This window comes from Helianthus annuus, chromosome 10 (genome assembly GCF_002127325.2).
Source record: "Helianthus annuus cultivar XRQ/B chromosome 10, HanXRQr2.0-SUNRISE, whole genome shotgun sequence".
Taxonomy (NCBI): Eukaryota; Viridiplantae; Streptophyta; class Magnoliopsida; order Asterales; family Asteraceae; genus Helianthus; species Helianthus annuus.
In genome coordinates this window covers 617,314-635,056 of record NC_035442.2, presented here as the reverse complement: position 1 = coordinate 635,056, position 17,743 = coordinate 617,314, and the positions used below count along the sequence as shown (strand labels likewise).

Genomic DNA, 17,743 nt, shown 5'->3' with positions numbered 1-17,743 from the left:
TACGTTATTTTCGGGCTCGATTAACACCATATGAAAATATCACTTTTTTTCTCCTTATACTTTTCAACCAGCCTCCTTAAAGGGCGCATCACCTTCGTAGTAGTGAACCGTCCTGCAATAAATCCAAATCAGTTTGTTATCCTAATATTCCAATAGAATTATTGCCTCAATAACCATTACCAATAATTTCATAGTATCACCGTGACTTGTGAGCTTAACCCTATCATTACCACAACATTAAGTTTCTCTTTGTTCTTGTAGAGAGGAACTGAGACAATCCTCCTTCACTATTGAAGATAAGATTGAACATGTTTACTTTCAATCATAAATGAGGATGTTGTTTGGGCCGACCAACTTAACCCTTCGCAATCGCATAAGAACTAAATGATTATTTTAAGGATGAAAAAATGTGAAAAGTGTGACAAATGCATAAATATAAGTGTATGAGGTAATGGAATGGGTGAGGGAATGGAATCGACGAGGTAATGGAATGGACAAATGAATGAAATGAATCATTTACAATTCCATGGTCTTGTTTGGTTATCATATGCGAATAGAATGAATCATTACCTTGTGTTTGGTAGGCAACAAAAGATGAAGGAATAAAATCGGCAATGGGTGACGGCGCCGGTGGTGGGATGTTAGCGGTGGGTGGTGGTGGCATGCGCGGAGGTGGTCGGTGGCAGTGGCGGGTGGTAGCGGTGTTCGGGCGGTGATGGTGGCAGGGCGTCGACAAGTGGAGGTGGTTAGCGTAGGCTGCGGTGGTGGGTGGCGGCGGCGGCGGCGGTGGGCAGCGGTAGTCGGAGGTGGTGGCAGGCGGTGGCCGAGGTCGGCGGTGGCGGTGGGTGGCGGTGGCTGGTAGAGGCAACACGGGGTGGCGGTTATCGGCGACAGGTGTTGACGGTGCTCGCAGTGGTCAACGTTGGCGCCGGTGAAGGTGACGGCGAGGGTGGTTGGGCAGCGGCACGGGGTGGCGGTTGTCGGCGACGGGTGTTGGCAACAACGGTGTGTGGTGGTGGTGGCGGGTGGTGGTAGTGTGGGGCGAGATGTTGATGAAGAAGGGTGAGAAAAAATGGAATGAAAAAAAAACCGGGGTGATGGATGGAATGAATTTGAGGGAATGTAATGTCATATCTAATGGGTTATTCCATTACCTTGACCAATCAAATACATGTTTTTTCATTCCCTCGTAATAGTCTATTCTATCCTGCCTCTCATTCCTGCATACCAAACACTACCTAAGTGTGCACATGTACATGTACACAATGTAACATACTAAAAACAGATTTGGTAAGTGGCGAAAGTACCGGTAACGAAAAACGGGAAAAGTGGGTACCGGTAGTGGTACCGAATATACCGGTTTGGTACCGGTGTTTTACCTGTAAAATATCGGTACCGATATCGAAAAATGGAGAAAGTGGGTACCGGTACCGGTACGACAATACCCGGTACCAAATGCTGATGCGTATGTAAAAGTGTATGATGTGAAAAAGTTATGGTTGTGAGGTAAATTTGTGGGATTTTAGGCCTCTTGTCTTCCCCATCCATGTGTTTGCAATGCAATAAAAACCCTTACTACCAGACCACCAGGGGTGGAGGAAGTAATAGTATATTTATTCCGAACAAACCCCCCAACTTGAGTCTTTAATTACTAACAACTAAAACCTAATTTGGTAATTAGGTACAGCATCCTCGAGCAGAGCACTCCCCCGTTGCCTTCCCCATTGCAGCACCAGGTTAGTAGTTAGTAATATTCAGTTAATATTAAATTAGGGTATAATGAATTCAGAGATGGTGTGTGTGTGTGTCTCTTTCAAGTTTACTTCTGATTTGATTTGATTTGTATATATATGTTCAACCATTTCCCACTGTCAATGGCCGCCGCTTGCCAACTTATCCAGTTATACACACACATTCCTTTTCAAAAAAAATCAATTCACCTGCTCACTTCATTATCAGCATCATCCAACATCTCTGTCTCAAACCCTAAATTAGTGTTCTTCAATCCATCAAAGAAAGAAAAGAAATACTAGTTGGTTGGTAATCATTCCTATCCTCTATTATACATACTGAGTGCTCAGACACAAATTCTTAAATTAAGTAAGGTATACATACTTTGCACCAGCCCTGCCTGCCTGCCTGCCTGCCTGCCAAATATGGGTAGCTGTTTGTTTGGCTTAATTGAACAATCAATCATGTGTTACATATACTTTTGTTGCTTTCTAGTTCTACTGTAAGCGCTAAATTTGACATCTTCTTCTTCTTCTTTTACATAATGATTGCGCCACATATCATTCATTGTTACAATGAAAGATTAATAATAATACTGTTTAGTTTCTTCCTTCCTTCCTGTTTATCGATTAATGATAAAAATTAGCAGCTTGGTTGTTTCTAGTTCTACTAATAATAAGTATATCATTTAATAGATAGATATCAATGAAGATTGCCATAGAAGGATGCATGCACGGGGATCTGGATAATGTTTATGCAACTCTCTTGCATTTACAACAAGTTGAGAGGACAAAAATTGATCTTCTAATTTGTTGTGGTGATTTCCAGGTTAGACTTTCCTAATTCCAATTATAATTTCAGTTATTTCCAGCAGAAAGATTGAGATATATATCTTTGAGCAGGCCGTTAGGAACGAGAAGGATTTGGAAAGCTTAAGCGTACCACCGAAATACAGGAGCATGAATTCTTTCTGGAAGTATTACTCAGGAGAAAAAGTTGCCCCCTTTCCAACTATATTCATCGGAGGAAACCATGAAGCATCCAATTACCTCTGGGAACTGTGAGTTATTCTTTTTTCTTTTTAGGCCGAATGTTTTGGAATTGGAAATTGTTGGAATTGGAATCTCAATTCCACTTTTTATGTGTTTGGTTGTCAAATGAATTGGAATCCATCACCAGACACCCACAACCCCTGGTTCGGGGCGAAACGGTACAGGTCGAAACAGTTGGGTGGAAACGGTATGGGTCAAAACGGTCGAGTCGAAATGAGTTGCGTCGAAACGGTTCGGGTAGAAACGATACGGGTAGAAATGGTCGAGTCGAAATGAGTTGCGTCGAAATGGTCGAGTCGAAATGAGTTGCGTCAAAACAGTTCGGGTAGAAACGGTACGGGTCGAACGGTCCACGTCTAAACACTTCGGGTCGAAACGGTTCGGGTAGAAATGGTACGGGTCGAATGGTTCACGTCTAAACACTTCGGGTCGTAACGATTCGCATTGGAACGGTTCGAGTCGAAACTGTACGGGTCTTAGGTTCGAACGGTTCGGGTCAAATGAAACGGTACGAGTCGAAACGGTTCGGATGGAAACAGTACAGATCGAAACCGTTCGAGTTGAAATTGTACTGGTCTTTGGGCGAAACGGTTCGAGTCAAATGAAACAGTATGGCTCAAAACGGTTCGATTGAAACAATACAGGTCGAAATGGTGCGGGTCGAAACGGTCGAAGATTCCAATGGATTTACTTTAGTTCCTTCACATATATAAAGGATTTTGAATTCCTTTGGTTAAAGGAATTTGAAGGAATTCATGCCAAATTCCAATTCCAATTCCATTGTCAACCAAACACATAAAGATTGGACTTGAGATTCCAATTCTATCAAATTCCGTGAACCAAACATCTTAAGAGATGAAATTTGGATTCCAATTCTCTTAAATTCCATTGAATTCCTGTGAACCAAACGCACCCTTAGAGTAAAATGCCAAAATAGTCCCTGAGGTTTGGGCTTTGCATGTTAGATCCAAAATTGTTTTTTTTTTTTTTTTTTTTTTTTTTTTTTTTTTTTGTAACTGGGCCCCTAAGGTTGGAACTTTATTGCCATTTCCATCAAATGACTAACCCAGTTAAAATGCATCATTAACTTAGGGATGATTTTGGTAAATTACCCATTTATTCTATTGTTTTTTGTTTTTTAAATTTTCTTTTTCTATCATTAAATAAAAAACAATAAAAACAATTATAAATATATACACACACACACATTTAGATATACACACTTATTATAATTAATTTATTATTATTTTTATTTAAAGGTATAAAAGAAAATTAAAAAAAATCGTGTGTATATATAAATGTGTGTGTATATGTATATACTAGTGGGAATGCCCGCGCGTTGCCGCGGCACGTTACATAAATGGTAGTATTAACCTGCTCTGCTACAACCAACCACCTCTATTCATTAACTGAAGCCATACATGAACTTTACTCGAGCAAGCTCATATTGTCAAAATCCGCTCAAAGTTTAATACACAAGCCAAACACATAATAAAGGTAAATTAATTATAAAATCAAGAACAATGCAAGAAACCTGAAAAGATAACCAGCAGAATCAATAACAAGAGAATCAATAGCAAGTTTGCAACTTGGAAACCTTTCAACCAAATCAGTGTCTCATAAGCAGCTAGGTTTCTGCAAAAGGTTCCAAACACAAAGAGAACAGACAATAGTTTCTGTAATCTTGCTAGGTTGTGAAAGACATTTGATAATGATGGTGATGAAAACGAAGATAATTATTGAGATTTTTTTTTTAATTTTTAGTTCTTTTTTAACAAAAAAACATTTTTAGTTTTAATTACATAATTTTATAGACATGAAGTACAGATTTAGAGTCTTAAAATTTTGGAAAAGATAGTTGAAAATAATCTTAAATAAATAGACAAAAAGAGAAAAGGTAGACTCCTCCAGTTGCCCAAAAAACACTTTAGAAATATGTGCAACCATAATATCTTTAACTAACAAAATTTGGAAATCCAAAAATTTTGCAATGTCTAAAAAACACCAATACTTTATGACAAAACAAAGTGAACATACACGAACATAACAAAATGAAAGCATGCTTCTCACACGGTGGCTGAATCACTTAGTCGAACAAACCGAATCCCATGTCTTGAAAAAATAAACAAAAAAAGTAAGCGAATGATCCAAAAAAACCGACTAAATTGAATCAGGATCAAAGACAAAGTAAAAGAAGCTTACATCATCAGATTCTTCTTTCTCTTCTTTGTTTGTCTCAGCAGCGGCGACAGCAGGTGCGGCACCGCCACCAGTTGCAGCGGCAACTGCAACACCACCACCACCGGATGGAACCGAAGCCAGCTTTTCCCTTCCGGAAGCAATTAGCTTTGTGATATCTTTACCCTTGACTTCCTTTAGTAGCAATTCAATTTTATCTTCATCTGCATCAGCTCAGCTCCAACTGTAGGTTACAACGTAAAAGTTACTTCACTCATGTTTTCCGATAAACTAAAAATTGTCAAATCCGCTTGTTCGGCCCATGACAGCGCGGTTTTTCCTTCTTTATCTCGTAAATGACAATTAGCACCAAAGGAAAGAAGCATGCAGATATCACCGTCTCGTCCTTTTCTAGCAAAGACCATTAACGGTGTGACACCTGTCACCGAATGCTGACCCATTGAAACAATGTCTAATAAGGATTCCAGCTCATCACTTGACCAAGCTATATTAATAGCCTCATCAAGGGCACGTTTGTACTCTTCGATTAATTGGATTTCTCGCTAATGTTTGTTTCTGAAGTGGGGTCAAGAGAACGAGCATTTGTTTTCATAAGAAAAAGTACATCCTCCAGGTAGAACTTTTTTACCTAAAACACAAATGCAACAAACTCAGAATAAGATTATTATATATCGATTCAGAGTAAAGAAAACAAACTTACATCATAAGTGAACGCCCGGGACACATATGACTTGTCTTTGATGGCAAATTTATAACAATAATGTATGTGGCTCTGCGCATCAGATATAAGAAGTTTTAATCATTTTCATATCCATTTTAGAAATTCTGAATAAGAGAGGAGTCCTTCGCGGCGTACAATATACTTCCCCTATACAAGGTAGCTAAGGCTAATGATCTTGCTTTCTACACCACAGCTGATACTTAATTCAAATCTATCGTGATCCAAAGTGGCAAAGTAACCCTCCTTTTCTAATTACCTCATTCCCAGATACTTCTTATATCATTTTCACCAAACCAAATTATGATAAATTCACCAAAAACAGTCGATCCACTCTGAGTAAACTTAAACAAATCCATAACTTTTTACCCACTTTGCTATTCTAATATTGATACTGAGGGTCCAATTTCATCCTTGGATCCAAATTCCCAACAGACACACGTGACATCTTCAATAGCAAAAGTGACAAGATAAAAAATAAAAACGCAAGTTCAAAAGTACTAACCTGCATGCTGTCAGGCTTGATGTCCGTATGAAGGACTCTAGAGTTTCTAAGATGTTTAGAGCGATGAAAAGCATAGGCCCTTACATCAGTTAATTTTACGACCAAACTTCACGAAGATTCATACGTAGAGATTCAAAAACTAAACAAAGATGATTCCGGTACTTGAAACTGGAAAGAAACCGAACGCAATGACGTCTGTCCTCCAGATTAGCACCGACTAATTTCTTCAATATCACCAACTCTTCTAAACCAGCTTTATACCTGTTTAAAACAGACAGACAAATAAAACTGATCAACGCTTTATACTTTAGTGCATCGCTAATTAGATATAAAGGTTACGAATTATATGATTGTTGCGTATGATTTTTATAGCTACTTCTTCTGAGTTTTGAGATCTTTAGCATGAACCACTGTTGAAAAGACACCCTTCCATAAAGAGAAATCGAAATCGCCAAAATTGGGTACCGGTACCAAAAAGGTTCGGTACACTACTGGTATTTGAAGGTAGAAATCGATGAATACCATACTGAACCAAAAATACCGATCTCGAAAACGCCAAAAAGTGGGTATTCGTACTCAAATGGTATGGTACCTGAAATTTACCAAATTCTCATCCCTATTTCCCTATTTCTCATGATGAAGATACCATAAACCCTTTAGAACCTTATTTTCATTTATCAAGTTAATAATCTAAATAGATCGAACTTACAATTTTTCCAACCAATCTAAATTGCTGACGTGGGCCACCAACAGAGGCTATAAAGCAAAAAAATAAATAGGCCTTACTTACATGAAGAATAAAACTTAAAACAAAATTATTTAAAAGTTTGGGGAAGTCTTTTTTTTTTAATTATTTGATAATAATTAGAGAAACCAACTAACTTTCAAATCATTCAGCCATGCCAACATTTTTCTGGTATATATATAAAAGAAAATCCCAATAGGGTTGATTTTTATAGAGTAACGTGGTTTTAAACTTTTATACATCCAGCAAGGCCACTAAGTAAGTAATCTAAAATAACATCACTGCCAAATTATATGTTCATAACCTATTGACTATACGCAAATTGAAAGGTAGAAAAGGCAAACCATAGTTGTTAATAGCGAATAGCGACAAGGGACCTATATGCTACATAGCGAATAGGGACAAATAGCGACCGCTATTTTATAAATAGCGATACAGTAGAAAAAAGAATTTTGAAAATTTTTATATGTATATTACATCAAAATACCTTGGTATATATGCTATTTTACACGTAAATTTAACAAAAACCTATAAATCCAGCTATTTTATAGCTATATCTAATTGCTATTTACATCAAAAAAAAAAAAAAAAAAAAACCCTAACTGTTGCTATTCACGCTATTGGTCGCTATGACCCAAATAGCGACACTTGGTCGCTTCGCTACATAGCGCGCTATAGCGGTCGCTATAGCCGCTATTGACAACTATGAGGCAAACTTACCATATAACTGACTTCAGAAACACACTTCAGAAAAGGCGTATGTATATATACCTGGCGAAACTCATGAACTTCTCGGATAAATCATATAGGTACTCACACAAGACATTTGGTAACAACTTTGGGCACACCTCTCCGACAACCTTAAAAAAACAGGTTTTTAGCACATTAACTAAGAAGAATGCTTGACCCGTACTGAAAATGAGACCATTATAAACCATTACCCAACCTGTCAAAATAAATAAAGCAAAAAACTTGCTTTGAAAAACGGCTGCTATACATATAGTAATTACCTCCGAAACTGAAGCAAATGTAACCCATCTTGAATATTTTAAACCATTCACTAATAACCTAAACTTTGTAATAGACTGATTTAAGAGGTTTTATGTGTTAAAAGTACACGTTGGGTAAGACGCTCAACCCATTTAACCAATTTCCTGTTTAATCTTGTCTTTTTTGTTCTGCCTGTTTGACCCGGTAGTGATAAACATAACCCAGATAGGCAATTCATAATACACGGTTCAAATTATCCACCTCACAGGCCTTACATATGTGAGTAATCATCATATAGAGCATACCAATATGTGTTCTGCATCTGAATAAGACGTGTTTCAAGTCTTGAAAGAACAATGGTGCGCTCGAATCCTTGTTTACCATGAGCTGGTTCTACAAAATTAGCCTCCAACACACCTAATCCACAACAAGAAAACAAAAAAAAAAAAAATTAAAAAAATCATTTTGTGGTAACATGTATTCACATAAAGTCTCCAAATTAACTGACCTATTACTCCACGACCGTCACTTCCTGTACTCTTCCTATACTCAGGAGAACTTTGACACATACCTTTCATCGAGCACCTTGTATGCAAAATTTTAAAGACAATGAAACAACACAAAGTGATTCAATTTAGCCCCATAAAGCATAAGTTTATAAAACAAATCACTAAATACCAATATTACACACCTGGATATGAAGATTAAAACACTGATTATTAAAAAACACAGCTTTCAATATTGATTTTTTGATTTAAATATGGTATCAAGAACTTTATAAACTACATTATTTTATATATATAATTATACAAAAACATGAGGTCTCACCTTAAAAAGTATAAACCGGCAGCTTCTGTATGCTCCTGTTTCACAATGAAATCAAACTGAAAAGGTGAAAATTAAACCCAAATTAAAGGGAGACAGAGGAATAAGCTTCTAACCTGATTTTGACATAGAAGTATAGAGACCCCAGTTTTCACATTTACTCAGGGGACTATCCGAGTAACAAAATGACAAACCATAGGGAGCATACCTGCTATTTCCAAACTAATTTACATCTACTCAGGGACTATCCGAGTAATAAAATAACAAACCATAGGGAGCATACCTGCTATTTTTAAAAGGTGGGGACTAAACGTGAAAAAACGTGAAACCACAGGGACCTTCCGGGCAATTAAATCTAAATAAATAAAAAAACCATAGAATAAATGGGTAAATTGCCCCTGAGTTAATGCTACATTTTAACTGGCCAACTGGGTTAGTCATTTGGATGGAAATGGAAATAAAGTTCAAACCTCAGGGCCCAGTTACAAAAAAAAATATATTTTGGATGTAACACGCAAAAGCGCCCAAACCTGGGGGACGATTTTGGCATTTCTCTCTCTTTTTTTTAAATTTCTTATAATTCTTGCCTGGTAATCTATTGAAGAAGGCTATTAATGACATTTTATTGATATGCTGCTGAAGATGAGTAGATCGCTAACATATTAGCTACTAATGTAGATACTATGGAGGATGGGCAGCACCACATATATACTTCTTGGGATTTGCAGGCGTCGTCAAGTTTGGAAGTGTTCGCATTGGTGGTCTTTCTGGAATTTACAAGTCTAACCATTATCATTTAGGTTAGTTAATTGCCTGCATGAATTGTGTAAAGTGTTAAAAGCTACAAAAATGTACAACTATTCACGCTATATTGTAACTGCGCAAATTTGGGTGGTTTTTCAGGCCTGAGGCGTGCGCCTCATGTACATAGGCTGTTTCTATGCTGTTTTTGAACATCAAACTATTGTACAATAGGTTTTTTGACTTGTACTTATAGGTAAAATCATATATAAACCTCATTTATAGCTATATTTTGGATAAGGGATGCTTAAAACCTATGGGATATATATAAAAAAATATATAATCACTTTGCGCCTTGGGTACGAAAAGCCCGCCGCTTTTGCGCTTCACGCCTCGGTTTTAGACCTCGTCGCTTTTTAAAACCAAGCAAACTAGTATAAATTTTATCATTCATAAACAGGACATTTCGAAAGGCCTCCATATAATGATAGGGATATCAAGTCAGTATACCATGTACGCGAGTACGATGTTCACAAACTCATGCAAATTGAAGAACCTGTCGATATATTTGTTTCACATGATTGGCCCGTTGGTATCACTGACCATGGAAACTGGAAACGTCTTGTACGCGATAAGCCTTATTTCAAGGAGGAGGTAACTATATTATGTTAGGTACCTACAATTGTGGTTGTTAGGTTGCCAGTATTAATCATGTAATCCTGTTAAAGCTTGTGTACAGATTCAGGATAGAACTTTGGGAAGTAAACCTGCTGCAGAGTTGCTAGAAAAGTTAAAACCGCCTTACTGGTTCTCGGCTCACCTGCATTGCAAATTTGCTGCTTTAGTTCAACACGGCGATGAAGGTCCCGTAACAAAATTTCTTGCACTCGATAAGTGTATCCCTGGACGAAAATTTTTGCAGGTACGGTTTTACATTTTTTCTTGGTTTTTTTTTGTGACATTAGGGCTGGCTGCTACACTGGTCAGGTTCGTTCGTAGGTCGAACGTGACACGAACCCAAAAAGATTACATGAACACGGAAATCGTGTCAGACACATGAACCCGAACATGGCACGTATATTTGCGGCTTGACACGAACTCAACCCGTTAACCCAATAACTGAGGTAAACTCGGCACGCCAAGATTTTGAATAAAACCCTGTTGCATAAATGGTTGTAATTACAAGGAAGCCCGTTATTTTGAGGCTTGGTAGACGACAACCCGTTTGGCCAAACTCCATTGGTGGGTACACCAGAAGAGCAACTGTTGACTTGCGAATCACCATTTCTGTGTCTTGACTTCTTATGCCTTTTCATATTATGATTATTTGATCCCCTTTTTGATATTTTTAGCATTTTCTTGTACTCGGTCTCTTTCTCGTCATCAGAAAACTCTAAATCTTCAGACAACTCTTCATCATTTACACCCGATGCGTCATACCCTATTTTGTAAAGATTTTATTGCTATTTAGAGCATAATCTGCAAATTCAGTAACAAAGGAGATCAAGCAGCCTTGTTTTCTCCCAGTAGGGATTTCGGTTTCTGAGTTGTATCTAATAATATAATAAGGATTCTTAACGGGCCCAAATATTTCATTCGCTACACCTAGTGGCAACTGGCTTTCTGTGATCCATAAAATCAAACCCTCGTTTAAAGGGTTATGGTTCTCCACTCCATAAAATCAAACCCTCGTTTAAACACATGGATTTGTGCATTGATATTTCCAAAAGTAAGATATGATCATTGTGCACACATCTGTACATACAAAGATGATGAATAAAGTATAATATAGAAACTAAGTCGCACTATTTATGGTAGTGCCCACATCAAAATAGTTCATCAGTAGCTTTGCATTTGGGTTGGAGAATTATCACACATGTATAAAACCAATATTAATAAGCCAATTTGTTATGCTTACCGTAAAACCGCTAAATTGTGGATTTCTGGAGAAACTGCTGTGCTAGGTTCATGGCCGCAATTGCATGATAGATGTATGTCATATAGTCTTGGTTTTAAAAAGTGAGAGGTGCACAAAAGCGACGAGGTTTAAAACTGAGGCGCGAAGCGCAAAGCGCAAAACCGGTGGGCTTTTCGTACCCGAGGCGCAAGATGTTTTCATGTTTATATAATTTTTTTATATATCCCATACATATCCCATAGGTTTTTAGCTTCCTTTAACCAAAATATAGCTATAAGTAAGGCTTTTATACCATTTTAATTACATGTACAAGTCGAAAAACCCAAGGTACAACATTTTTATGCAGTAAAACGCCTAAGTTACAAGAGGCGCGCCCCTCAGGCCAAAAAGCCCACAAAAAAACATCAAAAAATGTGCCTTTTGGTCGCTTCCTGTAATTACACAAGGCGAGAAGCAAAAAAGCCCCAGGCCCTGCGCCTTGCGCCTAGGCGCGCTTTTTAAAACCAAGCATATAGTCAAAAAATGAAATCAAACCTACAGTTTAATATGTGGTGATTGATGTGCTTTTATAACCATGGGGTAGTATAAGGATGTAGTTGAGATTTCAGCTTTAGTGTGCACCCTAGTAAATTAGACATGATGTAGTTCATATAATAACATAATATCAAAACCTAACTGACAAGAATTTGATTTACATAGATTGTTAGTATGAATATAAACGAAACTCTTCAGGCTTCAGTTACATGTTATAACTTGCTCAACATCCCCACGGGCAGGTCCATTGTTTTGTTCAAAAGATATTTTTGAGTTTTTGTGGAACTGAAAGTACGCTCCTGGATGATTTGTCTTATCTGTTTTATCCAAAGTACATTTGTATCAGTTGGTGTGTTCTGTTGCTATATTCGTTTTGTGACTCTCTGTTTGTTCAGTTTCAGTTTGGCTCCAGTTTTATCTGTTTCAATAGCTAACCTTAAATGGCTGCTCAAATTTCAATATTTTGTCGTTTTTAACAAAATTAACATCTGGCTTCATATTTTTGTTTTCCTGGTTGGATCAATGAGTTTGAATTGATTGATTTTATGATGATGTTTATTTTCCTGGTTGATATCAAGAAAATTGATTTTTGGGTTCCTGTTTGTTTGTTTATTTGTTTTTTTTTTTTCTAGCGGTGTCAAAATGGGCAAGTTGGATTGGTTTGGGAGATGGGTCAGGATGGGTCAATTAAAAAGGGTTAGGATGGGGGTTTGAGTCAAGATGAGCTAAAAAGTTAAATTTTAAAATTATCGTATTGATTGCAATTAATCTTAAAAGGTTTTTTTAATTGTAATTAGAATATTAGTGACTATCTTAGCAATCAGATCATTGTTTGAGATAAGTAGATTAAAGTTTTACTTAATCATGGGGAATTTATTTTTTTGCCCTCAATTCCGCATTTTCTATCAATCAGGGCGAAAATATTTTGTGTATCTTAAATTGGACATATAAGATGTCTATATCACTGAAGTTAATCCACTTACTAACCAATTTCGAATTCAATAAGAAGCAAAATGCACATATTCAATAAAGTTGAGCATTTGAGCTCAAATTTGTGTTCGCTCATTCTTGGTTTAAAAAAGCAAGCTTAAAGCGTGAGGCGATGAATCGTTAGGAATATCACTTTTTTTTTGCTCTGAAGCAACAAATCACGTGATGTGTTTTGAAGCGCGCTTTAAGCCCGAAGCGCCATGTGTTTGAAGTGACGCTTCAGCCCAATCAGCTCAGATTTGGGTATTTGTTTGGACCCAATAGTCTCTAATAGGGTTTAATTGAGGTCCAACATCTTTTATTGGATGGAGTTAACGAGCCGGATGAAAATAACAAGATTTCAAACCTTTTGGATCCAGATGCGAAAAACAAACATTTGGACGGAAGTCGCAAAATGGCCAAACCTCAGGGACGAAAATGGCATTTTATCTTTTATACTCTAAAATCACAAATTTACTTGCATATATCAGTAAGCAATTATGTTAAACTGCCAATTTATTATAAGCTTTTAATTTTGGCATTAAAATTACCTAAATAGTTTATGCTATTACACAAAAACACATATTAAAGTAAAAAATAAATATATGAATTAAAGGGTCAACCCACGAATCAGATGGGCTGACACAAATGTGACCCGTTTAACTAAACATGTTTAAGGGGTCGACCAGAAACTGACCCGAATTTGTTTAGACTAATCCAGAATCCACGAATTTTGTGTTATGTTCGTGTCGTGTTAGAAATTCACACCCCGACTTGACATAACTATATTTTCTATGTATTCTAATTTTTGTGATTTCTGATTTTTTTAGATTATTGAAGTTGAATCGGAGCCTGGGCCATATGAGATTCAGTATGATGAAGAGTGGCTAGCAATAACTCGTAGATACAATTCTATTTTTCCTCTGACTATGAAAAGATCGTATTTTGGGTAATGTCATCGAATGACCTTTTTTTCTAAAAATTATCTGCACAAAAAGTAGTTGACTTTGTGGTGGCTGTTGTAGGGGTAAACAAGTTGACATGGAAGATAGTCGTCAGTGGGTTAGAAGTAAGCTGCAATCTAGAGGGACTAAACCTTTTGAGTTTGTGCGCACGGTTCCATGCTATAATTCTTTTGAGACTGGTGCTAGTGGTTCCTTTTCTGGTATATATCTTATTAACTAAAGTACCTGTGTTTTGAGTTATAAAACAGGTTGTGTATTCAGAAAGTATTGTGTTTGTATGTAGGGCATAATCGTAATCCTCAAACAGAAGCTTTGCTAGAGTTTCTAGAACTTCCATATGTTCTTGATGACAGTGAGGTGGCAGAATCTTCAGTTTCCAGAGGTATGAATTGTTTGCTTTCTTTTTTTTTTGGATCATTAAATGATCCAGTTACTGATTGTTAGTATTAAGAAAAAGATGTGTCAGCTGATGTTAATGAAGTGGTTTTCTGGTAAGGCAATCATTGTTATATAAGGTGTAGATTGAAACATAAAATGTGGTTTTGAGTTTGTATGGTTTGCAGTTGAAGACGGAGGAGGAGGAGGAGGCGTTGAGGATGCGGATGAAATACAGCTTCCAGAGGAAGAAGATGATGATGATGATGATGATGATGATGTTGAGGATTAGAAACAGATCTTAACTTGTTTTTTTTTATTATTAGCAAGCATGTAATCATTGTGAGTTGTAAGGTTTGGGTGTCAAGGTACTTACTGCTATCACTTTTAACCACCATACTTTTACTTGCCGGAATTTATAGGTTTGTTTTGATTTAGGATGTATGGTCTGGTGTATATATATGCTTGTGTAGATGGATCAGGTAGGGGTAGGATTAAGTTGTTTTTAGTTAGGGATGACATATCGTGTCAATTCGACCTGTTAAGACTCCAACACGATAAGACACGAACCTGAAACAGGTAAACATGAACACGACGTGAAATCTTATTGTGTCAGATTTTCCAAACACGAACATGAACGAATCTGGTAATAAACAGGTTAAACGAAACGACCTGTTAAGACACGAAAAATTTACCAACGAATCATACAACCTGTTAAGACACGAACACGACATGTTAAGACATGAACACGACCTATTACTACGTGTTTGATATTTAGCCATTAACATGTCTTAACAGGTATTGTATAATGGTTTTAAGTCTTAACAGGTCATATCGTGCCTGACGTTACCTGTTAAGACATGAACATGACCTGTTAAGACACGAAGACGATAGACACAAACATGAAATAGGTAAACACAAACACGACATGAAATTAAACATGTCTTATTTTGCCGATCTGTTATGTACACGAAACTTGTTAACTTCTTGTAGGTCCGTGTCATGTTATCGTGTTCGTGTTAGAATTGCCAGCCATATTTTTAGTTTGCTTGTAGATTTTATAGTGAGTGAGTGAGTTAAGTATATGATATGATGGAAGGGTGTTGTTAGCATTTACTTATTGTGAGCAAAGAATGGTTAATGAAAATATATAATATTGAAGTGATAAGCTTGTAAGCATGGGCCATTGGTTGATGTGCATGGCTCAACAGACGGTTCTTTTGTACCAAACAAACAAACAAACAATGATAGTACAAAGTTATTTACCTAATATAGCACAGATTTTGTTGCTCAACACATGTAATGTAGCAGCTACTTAATGAAGACATATATATTTTAAATAAAAAGTGGCGGTGTTGAACTTTAACACCAACTAAAGGTATATGATGTGATAAAATGATATTGGAAACCGACCGACCACAGCTACAGTCAAACCCTGAAAGTCAAACAAACCACTTTACTTTTGCTTTCTTTAAACTTGGGTTGGAAGTAAAGCAAGCAATCCGTATTTAGGTTAGGATGATCTTACGCGTGTTTAAAAATTATTAGGAAGTCGGTCGGTCGTTTGATTGTTTGTTTGACTTAATGTTGTGTCGCTGCTTACATGTGACCGACCAATAATGAGTTTAGAGAATCGACCCGATGTTGACACGTATGTATGTATGTATGTATGTATAATTAAGAGTAGATGAAAAGCTACCACTCAACACTTGCATTCAAACACTGCTTTAATAATCTACAATCTTTTCCTTTTTGACTAGCTAAGCTAAGCTATATATATTGTTGAACCATACCTTATATAGCTTCTCTTGGGGGCATGTTTAGGTCATCAATCGTCATGTAGGACCATTAATAAATTGCTACACCACCACCTTACCTCATCCACCATGGTTGATATTGATTAAACCATAACAACCATGAGCCTCCTTTCCTTTTTCAATATTTCCTTTTCCTTTTTCACAAAAATAAATTAAAATAAAAGAATAGTGGTTTGAGTTATGACCACACCTTAGGGTAGTGATTTTGAATGGTGGATTAAAAATGAGTGACATGGTGCTGACGTGGAGGGTACCATAAGAATCATAACCACACCCTGTAGAAAGAAACGTGTATATATATCAAAACAGAAAGGGCCAATTATATATAGCAGCAGCAACTCAAATTCAATGTATCCGTACTTCCATATATAGTCAGTCATTACTATTTTCTTCTTCTTCTTCTTCTTCTTCTTTTAGTTAGACAAATAATTAAGTTTGATAACAAAACAAAGACACATATATAATGTATGTATGTTAGTGAAAAGAAAATAGTGTGCCAGCTGATTTTACGATCTATATATATATAGCATGTAGCTGCTTTTCTTTAATAATAAACTCACCTACGTACGTAAACATATGCCTCCTACTAAAAGTGCTCAGCTCACTCTAGATGATAAACTTTCAAATTTAAATACACCGGCCTATTAATTTACTCATAATAGCTTAGCTAAAACAGACTCATTTTTTTGAATACTAATAAAGAAAAAAGAATAAAGAAAAATCTCAATGTGGGGGTACCCAAAAGAATCAATAATGAGGTGCTTTTATATATTTGATGTATACAAGCGTTACTTTATAAAAATAAAATAAGTTGTAGATTTTTTTTTTTCATAAATTAAACATGAGTTGAAGGGATATATAATATTTAAAAGAGAGATGCCACAATCAAATTTATTATAAGAAGAGATAACATGAATGCTTTTATATTTTAGGTCATGTGGAACTTTATATTTATTATTATTATTATAATACTAAAACGGTGGTATAGTGAATGGAAATGAGAATGGGGCGGCTGCAGATTGATTATTTTTGGGAAGTCTATCTCTATCATGTCCCATTGGTTCGACTCTAGGCTCTTTTTAATTTTTGCGTGTTCTTCGACACGACTCACATTTTTTATTTTTGCATTAATGTGATTAGTGTTTAAAGCATACGTCTTCCACATAAGCTAATTATAAATAAATAGATAACTTGCCTTTTTATCCGATGAGTTTCTTTTTAAAGTGGAAAAGAATTTAGGTGGAGGGGAATCATGGGAGTAAGGGGTCTAGGTTACTTACCTTAAGGGTCAAGATCGATTGCTTATCTTAGGCGGGTATACCGTCGTTAATCTCTAAGGTATTTTGGGCGGGTTAAGTTTATAAGCTATGTGAATGGTAAATGGGTATGACCGTTGGTTCTAGGGTAGATAAAAAGAGTAGTGCTTTTGATTTAACGGTGTTGAAGTAATTTAAGGTAAAAATAACATGTCAATACAAGATTAGAGGGGGACTAGGGCCCATGAAAGGAACGGCCCTCCACCCTTATGAGCCAGGGAAGTAACATTCGTTTACATGTCGACATCATTCATGAGCCAGCTAAATGTATACTAATAATAATAAGTAGAAAAATATAAATAAATAAATAAACAAACAAACTTAAAACCACAAGCTTATAGCA

General features: G+C 36.5%; 1 protein-coding gene across 4 annotated transcripts; it reads left to right on the top strand.

Annotated features, from left to right (window-relative positions):
* The first annotated feature begins 1,495 nt into the window (after positions 1–1,495).
* LOC110883764 (lariat debranching enzyme) lies at positions 1,496–14,711 on the top strand. Of its 4 annotated transcripts, none has more exons than XM_022131405.2 (10): positions 1,496–1,736; positions 2,427–2,559; positions 2,634–2,791; positions 9,444–9,565; positions 9,967–10,160; positions 10,246–10,428; positions 13,758–13,876; positions 13,953–14,092; positions 14,176–14,274; positions 14,456–14,711. In XM_022131405.2, the coding sequence occupies exons 2-10, from the start codon at positions 2,437–2,439 to the stop codon at positions 14,557–14,559; spliced, it is 1,242 nt and encodes a 413-aa protein (XP_021987097.1). In that variant the 5' UTR covers positions 1,496–1,736; positions 2,427–2,436; the 3' UTR covers positions 14,560–14,711. The 4 variants fall into 4 exon arrangements, 3 of the variants coding, with proteins under 3 accessions (XP_021987097.1, XP_021987098.1, XP_035834918.1); XR_004870398.1 differs by having other exon boundaries at positions 1,534–1,736; positions 10,235–10,428; positions 14,456–14,704; XM_022131406.2 differs by having other exon boundaries at positions 1,536–1,736; positions 2,431–2,559.
* Positions 14,712–17,743: the final 3,032 nt, after the last annotated feature.

Excerpts from the sequence above, each read along its gene's own strand:
- LOC110883764 (XM_022131405.2), top strand. The coding sequence starts at position 2,437 with ATGAAGATTGCCATAGAAGGATGCATGCACGGGGATCTGGATAATGTT. Across the intron at positions 10,429-13,757 it reads CTGGACGAAAATTTTTGCAG|ATTATTGAAGTTGAATCGGA; the intron begins GTACGGTTTTAC and ends TGATTTTTTTAG. Across the intron at positions 13,877-13,952 it reads ATGAAAAGATCGTATTTTGG|GGGTAAACAAGTTGACATGG; the intron begins GTAATGTCATCG and ends TGGCTGTTGTAG.